This window comes from Cherax quadricarinatus, chromosome 99 (assembly GCF_038502225.1).
Source record: "Cherax quadricarinatus isolate ZL_2023a chromosome 99, ASM3850222v1, whole genome shotgun sequence".
Lineage (NCBI taxonomy): Eukaryota > Metazoa > Arthropoda > Malacostraca > Decapoda > Parastacidae > Cherax > Cherax quadricarinatus.
Genome location: NC_091390.1, coordinates 1,402,581 through 1,429,126, shown reverse-complemented (window position 1 = coordinate 1,429,126; position 26,546 = coordinate 1,402,581). Strand labels below are relative to the sequence as shown.

The following is a 26,546-nucleotide window of genomic DNA, read 5'->3' as shown; positions in this document are numbered from 1 at the left end:
ACTGGTAAATAAGGTAGACAATACTGGTCAATAAGGTAGACAATACTGGTAAATAAGGTACACAATACTGGTCAATAAGGTAGACAATACTGGTCAATAAGGTAGACAATACTGGTCAATAAGGTAGACAATACTGGTCAATAAGGTAGACAATACTGGTCAATAAGGTAGACAATACTGGTAAATAAGGTAGACAATACTGGTCAATAAGGTAGACAATACTGGTAAATAAGGTAGACAATACTGGTCAATAAGGTAGACAATACTGGTAAATAAGGTACACAATACTGGTCAATAAGGTAGACAATACTGGTAAATAAGGTAGACAATACTGGTAAATAAGGTAGACAATACTGGTAAATAAGGTAGACAATACTGGTAAATAAGGTACACAATACTGGTCAATAAGGTAGACAATACTGGTAAATAAGGTAGACAATACTGGTAAATAAGGTAGACAATACTGGTAAATAAGGTAGACAATACTGGTAAATAAGGTAGACAATACTGGTAAATAAGGTAGACAATACTGGTAAATAAGGTAGACAATACTGGTCAATAAGGTACACAATACTGGTCAATAAGGTAGACAATACTGGTCAATAAGGTAGACAATACTGGTCAATAAGGTAGACAATACTGATCAATAAGGTACACAATACTGGTCAATAAGGTACACAATACTGGTCAATAAGGTACACAATACTGGTCAATAAGGTAGACAATACTGGTCAATAAGGTAGACAATACTGGTCAATAAGGTAGACAATACTGGTAAATAAGGTACACAATACTGGTCAATAAGGTAGACAATACTGGTCAATAAGGTACACAATACTGGTCAATAAGGTAGACAATACTGGTCAATAAGGTAGACAATACTGATCAATAAGGTAGACAATACTGGTCAATAAGGTACACAATACTGGTCAATAAGGTAGACAATACTGGTAAATAAGGTAGACAATACTGGTCAATAAGGTAGACAATACTGGTCAATAAGGTAGACAATACTGATCAATAAGGTAGACAATACTGGTCAATAAGGTACACAATACTGGTCAATAAGGTAGACAATACTGGTCAATAAGGTAGACAATACTGGTCAATAAGGTACACAATACTGGTCAATAAGGTAGACAATACTGGTAAATAAGGTACACAATACTGGTCAATAAGGTAGACAATACTGGTAAATGATGTCTGTGTTAATATATCTTTGTTAATATTTCACTAGTTAAGATAATAGTTCGTTCGGATTTTTAACTCTGGAGGGTTAGCCAGCCAGGATAACCCAAGAAAGTCAGTGTCATCGTGGACTGTCTTATTTCCATTGTGGTCCTCAGTCTTGTCCCCCAGGATGCCACCCACACCAGTCCACTAACACCCAGGATGCCACCCACACCAGTCCACTAACACCCAGGATGCCACCCACACCAGTCCACTAACACCCAGGATGCCACCCACACCAGTCCACTAACACCCAGGATGCCACCCACACCAGTCCACTAACACCCAGGATGCCACCCACACCAGTCCACTAACACCCAGGATGCCACCAACACCAGTCCACTAACACCCAGGATGCCACCCACACGAGTCCACTAACACCCAGGATGCCACCCGCACCAGTCCACTAACACCCAGGATGCCACCCACACCAGTCCACTAACACCCAGGATGCCACCCACACCAGTCCACTAACACCCAGGATGCCACCCACACCAGTCCACTAACACCCAGGATGCCATCAACACCAGTCCACTAACACCCAGGATGCCACCCACACCAGTCCACTAACACCCAGGATGCCACCCACACCAGTCCACTAACACAACAGTCACAGTACTAGGTGGAGAGAACACAACAGTCACAGTACTAGGTGGATAGAACACAAGTCACAGTACTAGGTGGAGAGAACACAACATAGTACTAGGTGGAGAGAACACAACAGTCACAGTACTAGGTGGATAGAACACAAGTCACAGTACTAGGTGGAGAGAACACAACATAGTACTAGGTGGAGAGAACACAACAGTCACAGTACTAGGTGGATAGAACACAAGTCACAGTACTAGGTGGAGAGAACACACATAGTACTAGGTGGAGAGAACACAACAGTCACAGTACTAGATGGAGAGAGCACAACATAGTGCTAGGTGGAGAGAACACAACAGTCACAGTACTAGGTGGATAGAACACAAGTCACAGTACTAGGTGGAGAGAACACAACATAGTACTAGGTGGAGAGAACACAACAGTCACAGTACTAGGTGGAGAGAACACAACAGTCACAGTACTAGGTGGAGAGAACACAACAGTCACAGTACTAGGTGGAGAGAACACAACAGTCACAGTAATAGGTGGAGAGAACACAACAGTCATAGTACTAGGGGGAGAGAACACAACAGTCACAGTACTAAGCGGAGAGAACACAACAGTCACAGTACTAGGGGGAGAGAACACAACAGTCACAGTACTGAATGGAGAGAACACGTCACAGTACTAGGTGGAGAGAACACAACATAGTACTAGGTGGAGAGAACACAACAGTCACAGTACTAGGTGGAGAGAACACAACAGTCACAGTACTAGGTGGAGAGAACACAAGTCACAGTACTAGGTGGAGAGAACACAACAGTCACAGTACTAGGTGGAGAGAACACAACACAGTACTAGGTGGAGAGAACACAACAGTCATAGTACTAGGTGGAGAGAACACAACATAGTACTAGGTGGAGAGAACACAACATAGTACTAGATGGAGAGAACACCACAGTCATAGTACTAGGTGGAGAGAACACAACATAGTACTAGGTGGAGAGAACACAACAGTCATAGTACTAGGTGGAGAGAACACAACAGTCACAGTACTGGGGGGAGAGAACACAACAGTCACAGTACTAGGTGGAGAGAACACAACACAGTACTAGGTGGAGATAACACAACAGACATAGTACTAGGGGGAGAGAACACAACATAGTACTAGGTGGAGAGAGCACAACATAGTACTAGGTGGAGAGAACACAACAGTCATAGTACTAGGGGGAGAGACAACAGTCACAGTACTAGGGGGAGAGAACACAACACTCATAGTACTAGGGGGAGAGAACACAACAGTCACAGTACTAGGTGGAGAGAACACAACATAGTACTAGGTGGAGAGAACACAACAATCACAGTACTAGGTGGACAGAACACAACAATCACAGTACTAGGTGGAGAAAACACAACAATCACAGTACTAGGTGGAGAGAACACAACAGTCACAGTACTAGGTGGAGAGAACACAACAGTCACAGTACTAGGTGGAGAGAACACAACAGTCACAGTACTAGGTGGAGAGAACACAACAATCACAGTACTAGGTGGAGAAAACACAACAATCACAGTACTAGGTGGAGAGAACACAACAGTCACAATACTAGGTGGAGAGAACACAACAATCACAGTACTAGGTGGAGAGAACACAACAATCACAGTACTAGGTGGAGAGAACACAACAGTCACAGTACTAGGTGGAGAGAACACACATAGTACTAGGTGGAGAGAACACAACAATCACAGTACTAGGTGGAGAGAATACAAGTCACAGTACTAGGTGGAGAGAACACTAACATAGTACTAGGTGGAGAGAACACAACAATCACAGTACTAGGTGGAGAGAACACCAACATAGTACTAGGTGGAGAGAACACTAACATAGTACTAGGTGGAGAGAACACAACAATCACAGTACTAGGTGGAGAGAACACAACAGTCACAGTACTAGGTGGAGAGAACACAACATAGTATTAAGTGGAGAGAACAGAACAATCACAGTACTAGGGGGAGAGAACACAACAGTCACAGTACTAGGTGGAGAGAACACAACAGTCACAGTACTAGGTGGAGAGAACACAACAATCACAGTACTAGGTGGAGAGAACACAACAGTCACAGTACTAGGTGGAGAGAACACAACAGTCACAGTACTAGGTGGAGAGAACACAACAATCACAGTACTAGGTGGAGAGAACACAACAGTCACAGTACTAGGTGGAGAGAACACAACATAGTACTAGGTGGAGAGAACACAACAGTCACAGTACTGGGGGGAGAGAACACAACAGTCACAGTACTAGGTGGAGAGAACACAACATAGTACTAGGTGGAGAGAACACAACATATTGTAATAAAGTTGGTAGAATTACCGACAATATGTAAAGTAAAAGGACACAAGTGCAACTAATGTGACATTTATTGTGGCAACGTTTCGCTCTCCAGGAGCTTTATCAAGCCATTACAAACAATACATGGACACAGAGGGTATATAAAGGCTCAGAGTGAGGTGAATACTAGTGAGGTACCATTTCGATGTTCACTAGTGGTAGTAGTAGTAGTAGTAGTAGTAGTAGTGGTAGTGACAAAAGTAATACAATATGGTAGAGCAATTAATTCGTACATGAGTAAAAGGATATAAAAGCTATTACTTGGGTAACATAAAAATAGGTTGGACAAATATAGACTGGAATGAGGCAGGTTGTTTCAGTGTTCACTCTCTGTGCTTTGTGTAGTATAACAGGAGAGACTATGTGATGGCAGGGTTTACTGTTTTCAGGAGGATTCTTGCTAAGACTTCGGAGATGGTGAAGCTGCCGTTGTTTTGTTTAATTGTATTCGAAACAGCGATCAGTGCTGATTCAAGGCACTTGCGTGTGCGGAAATTAGTTTCTTTTATCACTAATTGGGCGTCTCTGAATTTCATAAGATGATTGGTGGAATTTCGGTGTTGTACACAGGCGTTGTTTAAGTTGTCGTTCCTACATGCGTATATGTGTTCATTGAGGCGGGTGTCGAGGTTTCTTGCTGTTTCACCTACGTAGATCTTGTCACAGCCTCCACAGGGTATAGTGTAAACTCCTGCATTGACTGGTTCGTGGTGCTTGGGTTTTGTCCTGGTTAGATCTTTTATTGAAGTGGTAGAAGCGATGGCGACTCTGGTGTTAGCTTGTGAAAGTACTTTTGAGACGTTTAGTGCAACCTGGCTGTTGGGAAGAATTATGACTTTGTTGGGAGCGGTGTTGATGCGTGGAGAATTGATGATCTGAAGAGCTCTTTTCTTGCAGTCTTTGATGAAAAAAGAAGGAAATTGTAACTCAGTGAATGTTTGGTGAATGTAAGTACATTCCTCGTCAAGAAACTCAGGACTACAAATTCGGTATGCTCTTAGGAAAAACCCGATGATGATGCCAGCTTTATGTGAACCTTCTTCTTCTAATCTTCCTAGAAGATACATCACTGCCCTTAAGGACCTCGCCAACGACCCCAACATTATCGTCACCACCGCCGACAAAGGAGGTGGAGTCGTCATACTCAACACCAGTGACTACAACACTAAAATGATGGACCTTTTGAATGATCAATCTACTTACGAACCCATCAGCACTCAACAGTGGGAGACGCTCACCAAAGACTTTCTATACAAAACCAGACAAATACTCAAACGCACTAGAGAAGGGAAGAAACTTCTGTACTTGTTACCAAGCAACCCTAAACCAGCACACATGTATGGTTTACCCAAGACCCATAAACACAATATTCCTCTCAGACCAATCACGTCAGGAATAGGCAGTGCTCCACACAAACTAGCCGGAGTTCTTGCCAAACATCTTTCCTGCCTTCTGGGGACCATCAGCCCCGCTCATCTTAAACACTCAGGCGACCTTCTCAACCGCATCCGTAACCTCTCCATCCGTAACAAGAAACTAAGCAGTTTGGATGTGACTTCCCTCTTCACAAAAGTACCTACCAAAAAAGCCATCGAGGTTCTACGACGTAAAGTCAACCAGGACCTTAATCTTCCTTTACCTCCCGGAGATTTTGTTGACTTGATTGAACTCTGTGTTAACTTCAACTGTTTTTCCTTCAATAACAAGCTCTACAAACAAACCTACGGCATGGGAATGGGGTCCCCAATAAGTGCCGTCCTAGCCAACTTATACATGGAACACCTAGAGTCCGAACACTTCGCCAACATCATCCCTTCAAGCGTCACTTGGTTACGTTACGTGGACGATGTCCTCGTAATAACTCCAAAACGTTTTGATGTACGGGATCTTCAGGCAAGGCTCAACGCAGTTGAACCAGCGATTCAGTTTACACTAGAAGAAGAGTCCAATGACAAGCTACCTTTCCTCGACGTCCTCATTCACAAAGTAGACAACAACCTAAGATTTCAAGTTTATCGGAAACCCACCAATAAAAATGATCTCACACACTTCTATTCCAGTCAAGATACCAAGACCAAAAGAGGCATCATCATCGGGTTTTTCCTAAGAGCATACCGAATTTGTAGTCCTGAGTTTCTTGACGAGGAGTGTACATACATTCACCAAACATTCACTGAGTTACAATTTCCTTCTTTTTTCATCAAAGACTGCAAGAAAAGAGCTCTTCAGATCATCAATTCTCCACGCACCAACACCTCTCCCAACAAAGTTATAATTCTTCCCAACAGCCAGGTTGCACTAAACGTCTCAAAAGTACTTTCACAAGCTAACACCAGAGTCGCCATCGCTTCTACCACTTCAATAAAGGATCTAACCAGGACAAAACCCAAGCACCACGAACCAGTCAATGCAGGAGTTTACACTATACCTTGTGGAGGCTGTGACAAGATCTACGTAGGTGAAACAGCAAGAAACCTCGACACCCGCCTCAATGAACACATATACGCATGTAGGAACGACAACTTAAACAACGCCTGTGTACAACACCGAAATTCCACCAATCATCTTATGAAATTCAGAGACGCCCAATTAGTGATAAAAGAAACTAATTTCCGCACACGCAAGTGCCTTGAATCAGCACTGATCGCTGTTTCGAATACAATTAAACAAAACAACGGCAGCTTCACCATCTCCGAAGTCTTAGCAAGAATCCTCCTGAAAACAGTAAACCCTGCCATCACATAGTCTCTCCTGTTATACTACACAAAGCACAGAGAGTGAACACTGAAACAACCTGCCTCATTCCAGTTTATATTTGTCCAACCTATTTTTATGTTACCCAAGTAATAGCTTTTATATCCTTTTACTCATGTACGAATTAATTGCTCTACCATATTGTATTACTTTTGTCACTACTACTACTACTACTACTACTACTACTACCACTAGTGAACATCGAAATGGTACCTCACTAGTATTCACCTCACTCTGAGCCTTTATATACCCTCTGTGTCCATGTATTGTTTGTAATGGCTTGATAAAGCTCCTGGAGAGCGAAACGTTGCCACAATAAATGTCACATTAGTTGCACTTGTGTCCTTTTACTTAACACAACATAGTACTAGGTGGAGAGAACACAACAATCATAGTACTAGGTGGAGAGAATACAACATAGTACTAGGTGGAGAGAATACAATAGTCATAGTACTAGGGGGAGAGAACACAACAGTCATAGTACTAGGTGGAGAGAATACAACATAGTACTAGGTGGAGAGAACACAATCATAGTACTAGGTGGAGAGAATACAACATAGTACTAGGTGGAGAGAACACAACAATCATAGTACTAGGTGGAGAGAATACAACAGTCACACTACTAGGTGGAGAGAATACAACAGTCATAGTACTAGGGGGGAGAACACAACAATCATAGTACTAGGGGGAGAGAACACAACAGTCACAGTACTAGGTGGAGAGAACACAACAATCATAGTACTAGGTGGAGAGAACACAACAATCATAGTACTAGGTGGAGAGAACACAACAATCATAGTACTAGGTGGAGAGAATACAACAGTCCTAGTACTAGGGGGAGAGAACACAACAATCATAGTACTAGGTGGAGAGAACACAACAGTCACAGTACTAGGTGGAGAGAACACAACAATCATAGTACTAGGTGGAGAGAATACAACAGTCATAGTACTAGGGGGAGAGAACACAACAATCATAGTACTAGTTGGAGAGAACACAACAGTCACAGTACTAGGTGGAGAGAACACAACAATCATAGTACTAGGTGGAGAGAACACAACAATCATAGTACTAGGTGGAGAGAACACAACAGTCACAGTACTAGGTGAAGAGAACACAACAGTCACAGTACTAGGTGGAGAGAACAACAGTCACAGTACTAGGGGGAGAGAACACAACAGTCACAGTACTAGGTGGAGAGAACAACAGTCACAGTACTAGGGGGAGAGAACACAACAGTCACAGTACTAGGTGGAGAGAACACAGCAGTCACAGTACTAGGGGGAGAGAACACAACAGTCACAGTACTAGGTGGATAGAACACAACAGTCACAGTACTAGGTGGAGAGAACAACAGTCACAGTACTAGGGGGAGAGAACACAACAATCATAGTACTAGGTGGAGAGAACACAACATAGTACTAGGTGGAGAGAACACAACATAGTACTAGGTGGAGAGAACAAAACAGTCACAGTACTAGGGGGAGAGAACACAACAGTCACAGTACAAGGGGAGAGAACACAACAGTCACAGTACTAGGGGGAGAGAACACAACAGTCACAGTACTATGGGGAGAGAACACAACAGTCACAGTACTAGGGGGAGAGAACACAACAGTCACAGTACTAGGGGGAGAGAACACAACAGTCACAGTACTACGGGGAGAGAACACAACAGTCACAGTACTAGGGGGAGAGAACACAAGTCACAGTACTAGGGGGAGAGAACACAACAGTCACAGTACTAGGTGGAGAGAACACAACAGTCACAGTACTAGGGGGAGAGAACACAACAGTCACAGTACTAGGGGGAGAGAACACAACAGTCACAGTAGTAGGGGGAGAGAACACAACAGTCACAGTACTAGCTGGAGAGAACACAACAGTCACAGTACTAGGGGGAGAGAACAAAACAGTCACAGTACTAGGTGGAGAGAACACAACAGTCACAGTACTAACACAACAACAGTCACAGTACTAACACAACAACAGTCACAGTACTAACACAACAACAGTCACAGTACTAACACAACAACAGTCACAGTACTAACACAACAACAGTCACAGTACTAACACAACAACAGTCACAGTACTAACACAACAACAGTCACAGTACTAACACAACAACAGTCACAGTACTAGGGGGAGAGAACACAACAGTCACAGTACTAGGTGGAGAGAACACAGCAGTCACAGTACTAGGGGGAGAGAACACAACAGTCACAGTACTAGGTGGATAGAACACAACAGTCACAGTATTAGGTGGAGAGAACAACAGTCACAGTACTAGGGGGAGAGAACACAACAGTCACAGTACTAGGAGGAGAGAACACAACAGTCACAGTACTAGGTGGAGAGAACACAACAGTCACAGTACTAGGGGGAGAGAACACAACAGTCACAGTACAAGGGAGATAGAACACAACAGTACAGTATCTGTTGGTTTGGAGTGGAGGCCAGTCGATGGCCTACACTCCAAACCAACAGATACAGATACTAATGCCGGAAAAAAAATCCCCCCCCCAGTACCAACAATACCACCAGTCCGATAACATTCTTCTTTGCAAATATACAGGGTCTAAAGCCAGCAACAAACAACAAAATACCTTTCATCCGTGGACTGCTTGCAGAGGCAAAGGCAATGTTCGCGGCTTTCACTGAGACCCACATAAAGGATCACTTGGACAACGAAATATGGATCCCAGGTTACAACCTATACAGATGTGACAGAGTGAACAGGCAAAAGGGGGGGGGGTTGGCCTGTACATTGCAGAGTCACTTGTTTGCACAGAACTGCTAAATGCCTCAAATGATGTAGTGGAAGTTTTAGCAGTAAAGGTCGAGAACCAAAACCTAGTCATTGTGATAGTCTACAAGCCTCCGGATGCAACACCCCAGCAATTCCAGGAACAGCTGTTAAAAATTGACCACTGTCTGGAAAACCTTCCAGCTCCTGCACCCAACATCTTGCTCCTGGGGGATTTCAACTTAAGGCACCTAAAATGGAGGAATATAGCAAATAATACTGTTGCAGTAATAACACCAGGAGGCAGCTCTGATGAAAACTCACACTCACGCGAGCTTTTAAATCTCTGCACAAAATTCAATTTAAACCAGCAAATAATAGAGCCTACTAGACTGGAGAATACACTAGACCTCATCTTCACTAACAATGATGATCTGATAAGAAATATCACCATATCAAAAACAATATACTCAGATCACAACATAATTGAGGTTCAGTCATGTATGCGCGGAGCCCCAGACCGACATAATGAGATTAGTCACGAGGGAGCATTCACCAAATTCAACTTCAATAACAAAAACATAAAGTGGGACCAAGTAAACCAAGTCCTAACCGATATAAGCTGGGAAGATATACTAAGCAACACAGACCCCAACTTATGCCTAGAACAGATTAACTCGGTGGCACTCGATGTATGCACAAGGCTTATTCCTCTAAGAAAAAGGAGGAGTAGATGTAAAACAGAAAGAGACAGGCGCTCCCTTTACAGGCGACGGAAAAGAATAACAGAGCGGCTGAAAGAGGTCAATATATCTGAAATGCGTAGGGAGACACTGGTCAGAGAAATAGCAAGCATCGAACTTAAGCTAAAAGAATCCTTTAGGAGTCAGGAATCGCGGGAAGAACTAAAAGCCATAAATGAAATCGAAAGAAACCCAAAGTATTTCTTCTCCTATGCCAAATCAAAATCGAGAACAACGTCCAGTATTGGGCCCCTACTTAAACAAGATGGGTCCTACACAGATGACAGCAAGGAAATGAGTGAGCTACTCAAGTCCCAATATGACTCAGTTTTTAGCGAGCCGCTAACCAGACTGAGAGTCGAAGATCAAAATGAATTTTTTATGAGAGAGCCACAAAATTTGATTAACACAAGCCTATCCGATGTTATCCTGACGCCAAATGACTTCGAACAGGCGATAAATGACATGCCCATGCACTCTGCCCCAGGGCCAGACTCATGGAACTCTGTGTTCATCAAGAACTGCAAGAAGCCCCTATCACGAGCCTTTTCCATCCTATGGAGAGGGAGCATGGACACGGGGGTCGTCCCACAGTTACTAAAAACAACAGACATAGCCCCGCTCCACAAAGGGGGCAGTAAAGCAACAGCAAAGAACTACAGACCAATAGCACTAACATCCCATATCATAAAAATCTTTGAAAGGGTCCTAAGAAGCAAGTTCACCACCCATCTAGAAACCCATCAGTTACACAACCCAGGGCAACATGGGTTTAGAACAGGTCGCTCCTGTCTGTCTCAACTATTGGATCACTACGACAAGGTCCTAAATGCACTAGAAGACAAAAAGAATGCAGATGTAATATATACAGACTTTGCAAAAGCCTTCGACAAGTGTGACCATGGCGTAATAGCGCACAAAATGCGTGCTAAAGGAATAACAGGAAAAGTCGGTCGATGGATCTATAATTTCCTCACTAACAGAACACAGAGAGTAGTCGTCAACAGAGTAAAGTCCGAGGCAGCTACGGTGAAAAGCTCTGTTCCACAAGGCACAGTACTCGCTCCCATCTTGTTCCTCATCCTTATATCCGACATAGACAAGGATGTCAGCCACAGCACCATGTCTTCCTTTGCAGATGACACCCGAATCTGCATGACAGTGTCTTCCATTGCAGACACTGCAAAGCTCCAGGCAGACATCAACCAAATCTTTCAGTGGGCTGCAGAAAACAATATGAAGTTCAACGATGAGAAATTTCAATTACTCAGATATGGTAAACATGAGGAAATTAAATCTTCATCAGAGTACAAAACAAATTCTGGCCACAAAATAGAGCGAAACACCAACGTCAAAGACCTGGGAGTGATCATGTCGGAGGATCTCACCTTCAAGGACCATAACATTGTATCAATCGCATCTGCTAGAAAAATGACAGGATGGATAATGAGAACCTTCAAAACTAGGGAGGCCAAGCCCATGATGACACTCTTCAGGTCACTTGTTCTATCTAGGCTGGAATATTGCTGCACACTAACAGCACCTTTCAAGGCAGGTGAAATTGCCGACCTAGAAAATGTACAGAGAACTTTCACGGCGCGCATAACGGAGATAAAACACCTCAATTATTGGGAGCGCTTGAGGTTCCTAAACCTGTATTCCCTGGAAAGCAGGAGGGAGAGATACATGATTATATACACCTGGAAAATCCTAGAGGGACTAGTACCGAACTTGCACACGAAAATCACTCATTACGAAAGCAAAAGACTTGGCAGACGATGCACCATCCCCCCAATGAAAAGCAGGGGTGTCACTAGCACGTTAAGAGACCATACAATAAGTGTCAGGGGCCCGAGACTGTTCAACTGCCTCCCAGCACACATAAGGGGGATTACCAACAGACCCCTGGCAGTCTTCAAGCTGGCACTGGACAAGCACCTAAAGTCAGTTCCGGATCAGCCGGGCTGTGGCTCGTATGTTGGTTTGCGTGCAGCCAGCAGCAACAGCCTGGTTGATCAGGCTCTGATCCACCAGGAGGCCTGGTCTCAGACCGGGCCGCGGGGGCGTTGACCCCCGGAACTCTCTCCAGGTAAACTCCAGGTACTAGGGGGAGAGAACACAACAGTCACAGTACTAGGGGGAGAGAACACAACAGTCACAGTACTAGGTTGAGAGAACACAACAGTCACAGTACTAGGGGGAGAACACAACAGTCACAGTACTAGGGGGAGAGAACACAACAGTCACAGTACTAGGGGGAGAGAACACAACAATCACAGTACTAGGGGGAGAGAACACAACAGTCACAGTACTAGGGGGAGAGAACACAACAGTCACAGTACTAGGGGGAGAGAACACAACAGTCACAGTACTAGAGGGAGAGAACACAACAGTCACAGTACTAGGGGGAGAGAACACAACAGTCACAGTACTAGGGGGAGAGAACACAACAGTCACAGTACTAGGGGGAGAGAACACAACAATCACAGTACTAGGGGGAGAGAACACAACAGTCACAGTACTAGGGGGAGAGAACACAACAGTCACAGTACTAGAGGGAGAGAACACAACAGTCACAGTACTAGAGGGAGAGAACACAACAGTCACAGTACTAGGGGGAGAGAACACAACAGTCACAGTACTAGGTGGGGGAGAACACAACACAGTACTAGAGGGAGAGAACACAACAGTCACAGTACTAGGGGGAGAGAACACAACAGTCACAGTACTAGAGGGAGAGAACACAACAGTCACAGTACTAGGGGGAGAGAACACAACAGTCACAGTACTAGAGGGAGAGAACACAACAGTCACAGTACTAGGGGGAGAGAACACAACAGTCACAGTACTAGGGGGAGAGAACACAACAGTCACAGTACTAGGGGGAGAGAACACAACAGTCACAGTACTAGGGGGAGAAAACAGAACTGTGTAGTAGCCACAGTCAGTGCCAGGCTTCAAACACCTTTTATTGTACAGCAATAAAGGATTGGAACAGACTGCCTGCACATGTCAGAGCCAGTCATAGCATGAACCAGTTCAAGAAGACAGCTACAAGGTACCTATGTAGCCTCAGAAAGGTACCTAATGAATGCAGCCACAGAAAGGTACCTAATGAATGTAGCCACAGAAAGGTACCTAATAAATGTAGCCACAGAAAGGTTCCTAATGAATGTAGCCACAGAAAGGTACCTAATGAATGTAGCCACAGAAAGGCAGGATAATATTCCTAGTATACACTACATATATGTGTTATGTTACTAACTTACTCACTTTAATAGATAGAAATAGACTTTCTAACCTTTCTTAAGAGATACACACGCCAATAGATAGAAATAGACTTTCTAAAATTGCTTAGAGATGTTAGTGAGGTGTGAGAGACGAGTGGACACTGAGAGACTAAGGCTGACTACTGCTGGGTGGGTGAGGTGGGTTTGGTGGGTAGGTGGGTGGGTCTGCATCCTGCTTCATCACCACCCGTCTATAACCCACCCACCCACAACCCTCCCCCTACCATCTATCACGTTGACAACACCCTTCCCCCCCACCACACTGATGTCAACCGCCTCTGAGGTGCTCTACAAGGGCCACCCCTCACACTCCTCCCATAGGGCCACCCCCTCCTTCAGGGCCACTCTACCCTCCAACCCCTCAGCGCCATCCCCTCCTTCAGGGCCACTCTACCCTCCAACCCCTCAGTGCCACCCCATCCTTCAGAGCCACTCTACCCTCCAACCCCTCAGTGCCACCCCTTACCCCTTCAGTGCCACTCTACCCTCCAACCCCTCAGTGCCACCCCATCCTTCAGAGCCACTCTACCCTCCAACCCCTCAGTGCCACCCCCTCCTTCATGGCCACCCTACCCTCCAACCCCTCAGTGCCACCCCTTACCCCTTCAGGGCCACTCTACCCTCCAACCCCTCCTTCAGGGCCACTCTACCCTCCAAACCCCTCAGTGCCACCCACTCCAAGGCCACTCTACCCTCCAACCCCCTCAGTGCCACCCCCTACCCCTTCAGGGCCACTCTACCCTCCAACCCCTCAGTGCCATCCCCTCCTTCAGGGCCACTCTACCTCCAACCCCTCAGTGCCATCCCCTCCTTCAGGGCCACTCTACCCTCCAACCCCTCAGCGCCATCCCCTCCTTCAGGGCCACTCTACCCTCCAACCCCTCAGCGCCATCCCCTCCTTCAGGGCCACTCTACCCTCCAACCCCTCAGTGCCACCCCCTACCCCTTCAGTGCCACTCTACCCTCCAACCCCTCAGTGCCACCCCATCCTTCAGAGCCACTCTACCCTCCAACCCCTCAGTGCCACCCCCTCCTTCATGGCCATCCTACCTTCCAACCCCTCAGTGCCACCCCTTACCCCTTCAGGGCCACTCTACCCTCCAACCCCTCCTTCAGGGCCACTCTACCCTCCAAACCCCTCAGTGCCACCCCCTCCTTCAGGGCCACTCTACCCTCCAACCCCTCAGTGCCACCCCTTACCCCTTCAGGGCCACTCTACCCTCCAACCCCTCAGTGCCATCCCCTCCTTCAGGGCCACTCTACCTCCAACCCCTCAGTGCCATCCCCTCCTTCAGGGCCACTCTACCCTCCAACCCCTCAGTGCCACCCCTTACCCCTTCAGGGCCACTCTACCCTCCAACCCCCTCAGTGCCACCCCCTACCCCTTCAGGGTCACTCTACCCTCCCCACATAGGGCCCCCCTCACCCTCCTCCCTTAGGGCCACCCCATCCTCCATTAGGGCCACTCTACCCTCCCCCTTAGGGCCACCCTTCCTCTTCCCCCTCCCCCTGAGTGTCACTCCCTCCTCCGTCAGTTAATAAGATTATGAATGCTGACCAACCATGGCTCCACTCCACCTGAATACTGCCTCCCACACACTGCCTCACACTGCCTTTCGCACACACTGTCACACTGCCTCTCACACACTGCCTCCCCCACACACACTGCCTCTCACACATACACTGTCTCCCATACACACACACACACACACACACACACCGCCTCCCACACACACACACACAGCCTCCCACACACACACACTGCCTCCCACACACGCAATGCCTCCTACACACGCAATGCCTCCCCCCCCCACACACACACACACACACACACACACACACACACACACACACACACACACACACACACACACACACACAGTCATAGAGTTGTCAGCAAGTGGAATAGCCTAGCAAGTGAAGTAGTGGAGGCAGGAACCATACATAGTTTTAAGAAGAGGTATGACAAAGCTCAGGAAGCAGAGAGAGGATCCAGTAGCGATCAGTGAAGAGGCGGGGCCAGGAGCTGAGTCTCGACCCCTGCAACCACAATTAGGTGAGTACAATTAGGTGAGTACACACACACACACATACACACTGCCTCCCCCACATACACTGCCTCCCACACGCACACTGCCTCCAAAGGTGCAGGGAGGCAAAAACTAAGTGCCTTAGAGAATCGAAGAGGTATAGAAGGCAAAGGACCCAGAAAAACAAGGAGTTCAGTTGAAGAGCCAGAAACGAATATGCACAGATAAGGAGGGAGGCCCAGTGACAGTACGAAAATGACATAGCATCAAATGACAGAAAATGACAGAAGATGGGGAACTCACAAGTAACGATCGAGAGTTATGTGAGGAGCTCAATAGGAGATTTAAGGAAGTATTTACAGTGGAGACAGGAAGGACTCTGGAAAGACAGGACGGAGGGGGACACCAACAGGAAATATACCAACAAGTGCTGGATGACATATGTAGACAGGCGCTCCCTTTACAGGCGACGGAAAAGAATAACAGAGCGGCTAAAAGAGGTCAATATATCTGAAATGCGTAGGGAGACACTGGTCAGAGAAATAGCAAGCATCGAACTTAAGCTAAAAGAATCCTTTAGGAGTCAGGAATCGCGGGAAGAACTAAAAGCCATAAATGAAATCGAAAGAAACCCAAAGTATTTCTTCTCCTATGCCAAATCAAAATCGAGAACAACGTCCAGTATTGGGCCCCTACTTAAACAAGATGGGTCCTACACAGATGACAGCAAGGAAATGAGTGAGCTACTCAAGTCCCAATATGACTCAGTTTTTAGCGAGCCGCTAACCAGACTGAGAGTCGAAGATCAAAATTAATTTTTTATGAGAGAGCCACAAAATTTGATTAACACAAGCCTATCCGATGTTATCCTGACGCCAAATGACTTCGAACAGGCGATAAATGACATGCCCATGCACTCTGCCCCAGGGCCAGACTCATGGAACTCTGTGTTCATCAAGAACTGCAAGAAGCCCCTATCACGAGCCTTTTCCATCCTATGGAGAGGGAGCATGGACACGGGGGTCGTCCCACAGTTACTAAAAACAACAGACATAGCCCCGCTCCACAAAGGGGGCAGTAAAGCAACAGCAAAGAACTACAGACCAATAGCACTAACATCCCATATCATAAAAATCTTTGAAAGGGTCCTAAGAAGCAAGTTCACCACCCATCTAGAAACCCATCAGTTACACAACCCAGGGCAACATGGGTTTAGAACAGATCGCTCCTGTCTGTCTCAACTATTGGATCACTACGACAAGGTCCTAAATGCACTAGAAGACAAAAAGAATGCAGATGTAATATATACAGACTTTGCAAAAGCCTTCGACAAGTGTGACCATGGCGTAATAGCGCACAAAATGCGTGCTAAAGGAATAACAGGAAAAGTCGGTCGATGGATCTATAATTTCCTCACTAACAGAACACAGAGAGTAGTCGTCAACAGAGTAAAGTCCGAGGCAGCTACGGTGAAAAGCTCTGTTCCACAAGGCACAGTACTCGCTCCCATCTTGTTCCTCATCCTCATATCCGACATAGACAAGGATGTCAGCCACAGCACCGTGTCTTCCTTTGCAGATGACACCCGAATCTGCATGACAGTGTCTTCCATTGCAGACACTGCAAAGCTCCAGGCAGACATCAACCAAATCTTTCAGTGGGCTGCAGAAAACAATATGAAGTTCAACGATGAGAAATTTCAATTACTCAGATATGGTAAACATGAGGAAATTAAATCTTCATCAGAGTACAAAACAAATTCTGGCCACAAAATAGAGCGAAACACCAACGTCAAAGACCTGGGAGTGATCATGTTGGAGGATCTCACCTTCAAGGACCATAACATTGTATCAATCGCATCTGCTAGAAAAATGACAGGATGGATAATGAGAACCTTCAAAACTAGGGAGGCCAAGCCCATGATGACACTCTTCAGGTCACTTGTTCTATCTAGGCTGGAATATTGCTGCACACTAACAGCACCTTTCAAGGCAGGTGAAATTGCCGACCTAGAAAATGTACAGAGAACTTTCACGGCGCGCATAACGGAGATAAAACACCTCAATTATTGGGAGCGCTTGAGGTTCCTAAACCTGTATTCCCTGGAATGCAGGAGGGAGAGATACATGATTATATACACCTGGAAAATCCTAGAGGGACTAGTACCGAACTTGCACACGAAAATCACTCACTACGAAAGCAAAAGACTTGGCAGACGATGCACCATCCCCCCAATGAAAAGCAGGGGTGTCACTAGCACGTTAAGAGACCATACAATAAGTGTCAGGGGCCCAAGACTGTTCAACTGCCTCCCAGCACACATAAGGGGGATTACCAACAGACCCCTGGCAGTCTTCAAGCTGGCACTGGACAAGCACCTAAAGTCAGTTCCGGATCAGCCGGGCTGTGGCTCGTACGTTGGTTTGCGTGCAGCCAGCAGCAACAGCCTGGTTGATCAGGCTCTGATCCACCAGGAGGCCTGGTCACAGACCGGGCCGCGGGGGCGTTGACCCCCGGAACTCTCTCCAGGTAAACTCCAGGTCCAGGTAAACTGTCTGCACAGACAGCTTAGTTCATATTTCATGGGACTCAGGTGCTGCCCTCTAGGCCTGCCCAGGTCAGTGGGATGCTGGTCCCACTCTCTCAACGGCCTAGAAGCAGTCAACAATTCAACTCCCTCTCTCCCTCGTGGGCATGGCCCTCCCAGACCATGGGTACAAACACACAGGCCTGTGTACCCACCACGACTTTGCAAATAAAATAAAGAAGCCTCTGAAGACGTTTATCATTGAACCTACGCTGCAGCACCACCAAATAATCTCGTTCACATTGGTGGCAGCGGTGGGATGACTGAAGAGGTGGTGCAGAAGCTGCTAATGATCTTGATACCTCAAAGGCAATGGGACCGGACAACATCTCCGCGTGGGTCCTCAGGGAGGGAGCAGATATACTGTGTGCCATTAACCACAATCTTCAACACATCCCTTGAAACTGGGCAACTACCTGAGGTATGGAAGACCGCAAATGTAGTTCCCATTTTTAAAAAAGGAGACAGAAAAGAGGCACTAAATTACAGACCTGTGTCACTGACGTGTATAGTATGCAAAGTTATGGAGAAGATTATCAGGAGGAGAGTGGTGGAACACATGGAACGGAATAAGATTATAAACGATAACCAGCACGGATTCATGAAAGGCAAATCCTGTATCATAAACCTTCTGGAAGTCTATGACAAAGTAACAGAAGTAAGACACGAGAGAGAGGGGTGGGTTGATTGCATTTCCTTGGACTGCAAGAAGGCCTTCGACACAGTTCCTCACAAGTGATTAGTGCAGAAACTAAAGGATCAGGCGCATATAACAGGAAGGGCACTGTAATGGATCAGAGAATACCTGACAGGGAGGCAACAATGAGTCATGGTACGGGATGAAGTATCACAGCGGGCACCTGTAACAAGCGGGGTCCCACAGGGGTCAGTCCTAGGACCAGTGCTATTTTTGGTATATGTGAATGACATGATGGAAAGGATAGACTCAGAAGTGTCCCTGTTTGCAGATGATGTGAAGTTAATGAGGAGAATTAAATCAGATGAGGATCAGACAGGACTTCAAAGAGACCTGGACAGACTGGACACCTGGTCCAGCAACTGGCTTCTCGAATTTAACACCGCCAAATGCAAAGTCATGAAGATCGGGGAAGGGCAAAGAAGACCGCAGACGGAGTATAGACTAGGTGGCCAAGGACTGCAAACCTCACTCAAGGAGAAAGATCTTGGGGTGAGTATAACACCGAGCACATCTCCTGAGGCAGACATCAACCAGATAACTGCTGCAGCATATGAGCGCCTGGCAAACCTGAGAATAGCGTTCCGATACCTCAGTAAGGAATTGTTCAAGACACTGTACACTGTGTACGTCAGGCCCATACTGGAGTATGCAGCACCAGTTTGGAACCCACACCTGGTCAAACACGTCAAGAAATTGAAGAGAGTGCAAAGCTTTGCAACAAGGCTAGTTCAGGAGCTAAGGAGAATGTCCTATGAAGAATGGTTAAGGGAAATCGGACACGACATTGGAGGACAGGCGGGTCAGGGGAGACATGATAACGACATACAAAATACTGTGTAGAATAGACAAGATAGACAGAGACATGTTGTTCCAGAAATGGGACACAGAAACAAGGGGTCACAATTGGAAGCTGAAGACTCAGACGAGTCACAGGGATGTTAGGAAGTATTTCTTCAGTCATAGAGTAGTCAGGAAGTGGAATAGCCTAGCAAGTGAAGTAGTGGAGGCAGAAACCATACATAGTTTTAAGACGAGGTATGACAAAGCTCTGGAGGCAGAGAGAGAGGACCTAGTAGCGATCAGTGAAGTGGCGGGGCCAGGAGCTGAGTCTCGACCCCTGCAACCACAATTAGGTGAGTACACTGCCTCCCACACACAGCCTCCCCAGAAATCTTAACTCACCTCACGTTGGGGACAGGAGCTAGAGCGTGGACGCACTCTCGTAGGAGCATGGAAGGTGAAGCATCTTGAGCCAATAACGACCTCATCTCCGTCACGGAGACGTTTCGACCCTCCTTCAGTAACAGTCTCACTGTTTACCATCACCTCACACCCACTCAGACATCTGAATATTTAACACAATAATAATAATAATAATAATAATAATAATAATAATAATAATAATAATAATAATGATGATTACAGAGAAATCTATAACAATTATTGGCCTTTTAAGTAGTGGTAGTACTATTGGTAGTGATAATAGTAGTATAGTAGCAGTAGTAGTAATAGTAGTAGTAGCAGTAGTAGTAATCATAGTGGTAATAGTAGTAATAGTAGTGGTAATAGTAATAGTAGTAGTACTAGTAATAGTAGTAATAGTACTAGTAATAGTAATAGTAGTACTAGTAATAGTAGTACTACTAGTAATAGTACTAGTAATAGTAGTACTACTAGTAATAGTACTAGTAATAGTAGTAGTACTAGTAATAGTAGTACTAGTAATAGTAGTACTATTAAATTAGATAAGTTTAGATTTAGAAAGGACATAGGAAAGTATTGGTTTGGAAATAGGGTAGTTGATGAGTGGAACAGTCTACCTAGTTGGGTTATTGAGGCTAGGACTTTGGGTAGTTTCAAATTTAGGTTGGATAAGTACATGAGTGGGAGGGGTTGGATTTGAGTGGGACTTGCACATCAGAGCTTATTTCTTGGGTAGCATTGAAAATTGGGTTGGTCAGATGTTTGTTAGTGGGATGAATTGTAAAGGACCTGCCTAGTATGGGCCAACAGGCCTGCTGCAGTGTTCCTCCTTTCTTATGTTCTTATGTTAATAGTAGTACTAGTAATAGTAATAGTACTAGTAATAGTAGTAATAGTAGTAATAGTAGTAATAGTAGTAGCATAGTAGTAATAGTAGCAGCATAGTAATAGTAGTAGTATAGTAGTAATAGTAACAGCAGTAGTAATAGTAGTAGCAGTAGTAATAGTAGTACTGCAGGTACCTGAGAGTAACAGCAGTAGCAGCATGTACTAAGGTACAGTGAGACGGGGCTACGCCATCACCCATCAGCTGTACATCAGCACCATCGCCACGGCCCACCACCGACCCACCTTCCTGGAAAAGCACACCCACGTTAACCCACCTCAAATATTGTGAAAATCCTTCAGTTTCCATATGCATCGCTGATAGCTCTCTAGGCCTTTCATGTTGCACTTAAAACATTATCAGAAGCTTGCAATGTTGCAGAAGTCCAGGTAGATTCTGGATATATACATGTATATACAGCTGACCCCTGGATATAGGCTCGTGTGGATATTGGTCAAATCAGATTTTGGCCACTTTTTTTGGCTGAAATTCTATTACCTGGAGAGAGTTCCAGGGGTCAAAGCCCCAACGGCACGGTCCATCCTGGATTTCGGCCAGCAACTCGGAAATCGGCCATATTGGACACGTAATAATAATCACTCTTGGGCACATTAAATGTCTTATTTTAGGTTAATATAGACATTTTCATTAATCCATCTATGGAATTTTCTTCAAATTATATAAGAAACTTATTACATAGCATATAAACATAGCATATAAACATGCAATGTTTATATGCTACCGCGCGGTGAGTACCGGCGAATCAAGGAGGAGGAGGGAGGAAGGTGGAGAATAAACATTACATTTTCTCTGCTTTAGTGTTAGAGAAAACTGTAAATCTGGCGTCTCGCCCAGTAACCGCCCTTCATACACACTTGTTTACAATTCTCGGCATGAATTATTCATTACTTCTCCCTTTGTTTAGGATGGCATAAAGGTAGTTGTTAGAAATGATTAATTAAACTCGGTGAACATGGTATGTCGATGGTAATAATATGGCTGTGTAGTGTAGCCTGGGGGATGGCTACATACGTGTACCTACATCTACCGCTGCCTACACTGACTTCCTACAAATAAATACTACTTACCTCTCACCCTACATTAAGGCTACAGATATTTTAAGTTAAGTAATGAATGTACTGTGGTAGTAAATGACAAAGGGACATAACCCTAGAGTGGGTTTTGATACCTGAAATCCTTATGGAGGGGGATTCCCAACTTCCTCTCCCCTGTAGATGAATGGTTCAGAGAACCAACACGTTGATAAATTAGACCGTTGGGCACGACCTACTTCCACATTGGACAAACGTGACACCACCTACGACTGCTGCACCTCTCCTGTCTATGGTATATAAGCTGCTTCTCTGCACATATGCCGTATTCTATTCAAGATTGATGGACTGACCACATCGACTCAAGGTTGAGGGACTGATTAACTCATTCTCCTCCTGTTCTTCATGTTTCTCCTTTGTATGGACTGATGAAACCACCGTGTGGCGAAACGTTTCCTCAGTAAAGATACCCAAGTGTTGCACGTCCCTCTCCCTTCTTGTCTTCTTCAATAAAGGTATATAATGTTCATTTATCATTAAAAATTGTGGTTTATATTTCGTTCTCATTTTTCTTCCTGTATGTAAAACTATAGTTACTCTTTAAAAAAAAATTTTTAATATTTTTGAGTGTCTGGAATGGATTAATTGGATTTACATTATTTCTTATGGGAAATATTACTTCGGTTTTCGGCCAACCTTCTGGAACAGATTATGGCTGTAAATCGGGGGTCTACTGTATATATCTCGTGCCGAATAGGCAAAACTTGCTATTTTGGCTTAAGTAGCAATGCTCTTCTTGCCGAACAAGTCAAGTGAAAATTTGTGTATGCAATAATTTCGCAAAAATCATTCTAGACTAACGAAAATATGCATTTCATTGTCTTCATGTATTGTTAAATTATTGCAAACTTATCTAAAATATATTTAGTCAGATTAGGCTAAATTAAATTGTGCTTGTTATAATAAGGTCAGGTAAGTTTTCTTAAGTGCTTTTGGTACAAAATTATTAATTTTTACATTAACATAAATGAAAACATATATATTTAAATGTATAAGACAAAATTTCAGAAAGGACTTAATTTTAAATGAGTTCTTGCTAATTGGCCAATTTTACCTATTCAACATATATATATATATATATATATATATATATATATATATAATATATATATATATATATTTCAACAAACCGGCCATATCCTACCCAGGCAGGGTGGCCCAAAAAGAAAAACGAAAGTTAATCTTTTTAAATTTAGTAATATATACAGGAGAAGGGGTTACTAGCACCTTGCTCCCGGCATTTTAGTCGCCTCTTACAACACACATGGCTTACGGAGGAAGAATTCTGTTCCACTTCCCCATGGAGATAAGAGGAAATAAACAAGAACAAGAACTAGAAAGAAAATAGAAGAAAACTCAGAGGTGTGTGTATATATATGCTTGTACATGTATGTGTAGTGTGATCTAAGTGTAAGTAGAAGTAGCAAGACGTACCTGTAATCTTGCATGTTTATGAGACAGACAAAAGACACCAGCAATCCTACCATCATGTAAAACAATTACAGGATTTTGTTGTACACTCACTTGGCAGGACGGTAGTACCTCCCTGGGCAGTTGTTGTCTACCAACCTACTACCACAGGACGGTAGTACCTCCCTGGGTGGTTGTTGTCTACCAACCTACTACCACAGGACGGTAGTACCTCCCTGGGCAGTTGTTGTCTACCAACCTACTACCACAGGACGGTAGTACCTCCCTGGGTGGTTGTTGTCTACCAACCTACTACCACAGGACGGTAGTACCTAACTGGGTGGTTGTTGTCTACCAACCTACTACCACAGGATGGTAGTACCTCCCTGGGTGGTTGCTGTCTACCAACCTACTACCACAGGACGGTAGTACCTCCCTGGGTGGTTGTTGTCTACCAACCTACTACCACAGGACGGTAGTACCTCCCTGGGTGGTTGCTGTCTACCAACCTACCACAGGACGGTAGTACCTCCCTGGGTGGTTGTTGTCTACCAACCTACTACCACAGGACGGTAGTACCTCCCTGGGTGGTTGTTGTCTACCAACCTACTACCACAGGACGGTAGTACCTCCCTGGGTGGTTGTTGTCTACCAACCTACTACCACAGGACGGTAGTACCTCCCTGGGTGGTTGTTGTCTACCAACCTACTACCACAGGACGGTAGTACCTCCCTGGGTGGTTGTCTACCAACCTACTACCACAGGACGGTAGTACCTCCCTGGGTGGTTGTTGTCTACCAACCTACTACCTAGGAGATTATATATATATATATATATATATATATATATATATATATATATATATATATATATATATATATATATATATATATATATATATATATATATATATATATATATATATATATATATATATATATATATATATAAATATATATATAAATATATATATAAATATATATATATATATATATATATATATATATATATATATACCTGGAGTTTACCTGGAGAGTGTTTCGGGGGTCAACGCCCCCGCGGCCCGGTCTGTGACCAGGCCTCCTGGTGGATCAGCGCCTGATCAACCAGGCTGTTGCTGCTGGCTGCACGCAAACCAACGTACGAGCCACAGCCCGGCTGATCAGGAACTGCCTTTAGGTGCTTGTCCAGTGCCAGCTTGAAGACTGCCAGGGGTCTGTTGGTAATCCCCCTTATGTGTGCTGGGAGGCAGTTGAACAGTCTCGGTCCCCTGACACTTATTGTATGGTCTCTTAACGTGCTAGTGACACCCCTGCTTTTCATTGGGGGGATGGTGCATCGTCTGCCAAGTCTTTTGCTTTCGTAGTGAGTGATTTTCGTGTGCAAGTTCGGTACTAGTCCCTCTAGGATTTTCCAGGTGTATATAATCATGTATCTCTCCCTCCTGCGTTCCAGGGAATACAGGTTTAGAAACCTCAAGCGCTCCCAGTAATTGAGGTGTTTTATCTCCGTTATGCGCGCCGTGAAAGTTCTCTGTACATTTTCTAGGTCGGCAATTTCACCTGCCTTGAAAGGTGCTGTTAGAGTGCAGCAATATTCCAGCCTAGATAGAACAAGTGACCTGAAGAGTGTCATCATGGGCTTGGCCTCCCTAGTTTTGAAGGTTCTCATTATCCATCCTGTCATTTTTCTAGCAGATGCGATTGATACAATGTTATGGTCCTTGAAGGTGAGATCCTCCGACATAATCACTCCCAGGTCTTTGACGTTGGTGTTTCGCTCTATTTTGTGGCCAGAATTTGTTTTGTACTCTGATGAAGATTTAATTTCCTCATGTTTACCATATCTGAGTAATTGAAATTTCTCATCGTTGAACTTCATATTGTTTTCTGCAGCCCACTGAAAGATTTGGTTGATGTCCGCCTGGAGCCTTGCAGTGTCTGCAATGGAAGACACTGTCATGCAGATTCGGGTGTCATCTGCAAAGGAAGACACGGTGCTGTGGCTGACATCCTTGTCTATGTCGGATATGAGGATGAGGAACAAGATGGGAGCTAGTACTGTGCCTTGTGGAACAGAGCTTTTCACCGTAGCTGCCTCGGACTTTACTCTGTTGACGACTACTCTCTGTGTTCTGTTAGTGAGGAAATTATAGATCCATCGACCAACTTTTCCTGTTATTCCTTTAGCGCGCATTTTGTGCGCTATTACGCCATGGTCACACTTGTCGAAGGCTTTTGCAAAGTCTGTATATATTACATCTGCGTTCTTTTTGTCTTCTAGTGCATTTAGGACCTTGTCGTAGTGATCCAGTAGTTGAGACAGACAGGAGCGACCTGTTCTAAACCCATGTTGCCCTGGGTTGTGTAACTGATGGGTTTCTAGATGGGTGGTGATCTTGCTTCTTAGGACCCTTTCAAAGATTTTTATGATATGGGATGTTAGTGCTATTGGTCTGTAGTTCTTTGCTGTTGCTTTACTGCCCCCTTTGTGGAGTGGGGCTATGTCTGTTGTTTTTAGTAACTGAGGGACGACCCCCGTGTCCATGCTCCCTCTCCATAGGATGGAAAAGGCTCGTGATAGGGGCTTCTTGCAGTTCTTGATGAACACAGAGTTCCATGAGTCTGGCCCTGGGGCAGAGTGCATGGGCATGTCATTTATCGCCTGTTCGAAGTCATTTGGCGTCAGGATAACATCGGATAGGCTTGTGTTAATCAAATTTTGTGGCTCTCTCATAAAAAATTCATTTTGATCTTCGACTCTCAGTCTGGTTAGCGGCTTGCTAAAAACTGAGTCATATTGGGACTTGAGTAGCTCACTCATTTCCTTGCTGTCATCTGTGTAGGACCCATCTTGTTTAAGTAGGGGCCCAA

At 44.8% G+C, this 26,546-nt stretch overlaps 1 protein-coding gene across 1 annotated transcript in view; it reads right to left on the bottom strand.

Annotated features, from left to right (window-relative positions):
• The window catches only part of LOC128704740 (mucin-3B), a 270,077-nt gene that overhangs the window by 82,986 nt on the left and 160,545 nt on the right, over nt 1-26,546 (bottom strand). Inside the window, exons 12-13 of the mRNA XM_070079522.1 lie at nt 21,287-21,399; nt 20,244-20,406 (exon numbers count right to left, since the gene is read on the bottom strand). Of these exons, the coding sequence (XP_069935623.1) occupies nt 20,244-20,406; nt 21,287-21,399 (276 nt within the window). The remainder of the gene's footprint in view (nt 1-20,243; nt 20,407-21,286; nt 21,400-26,546) is intronic.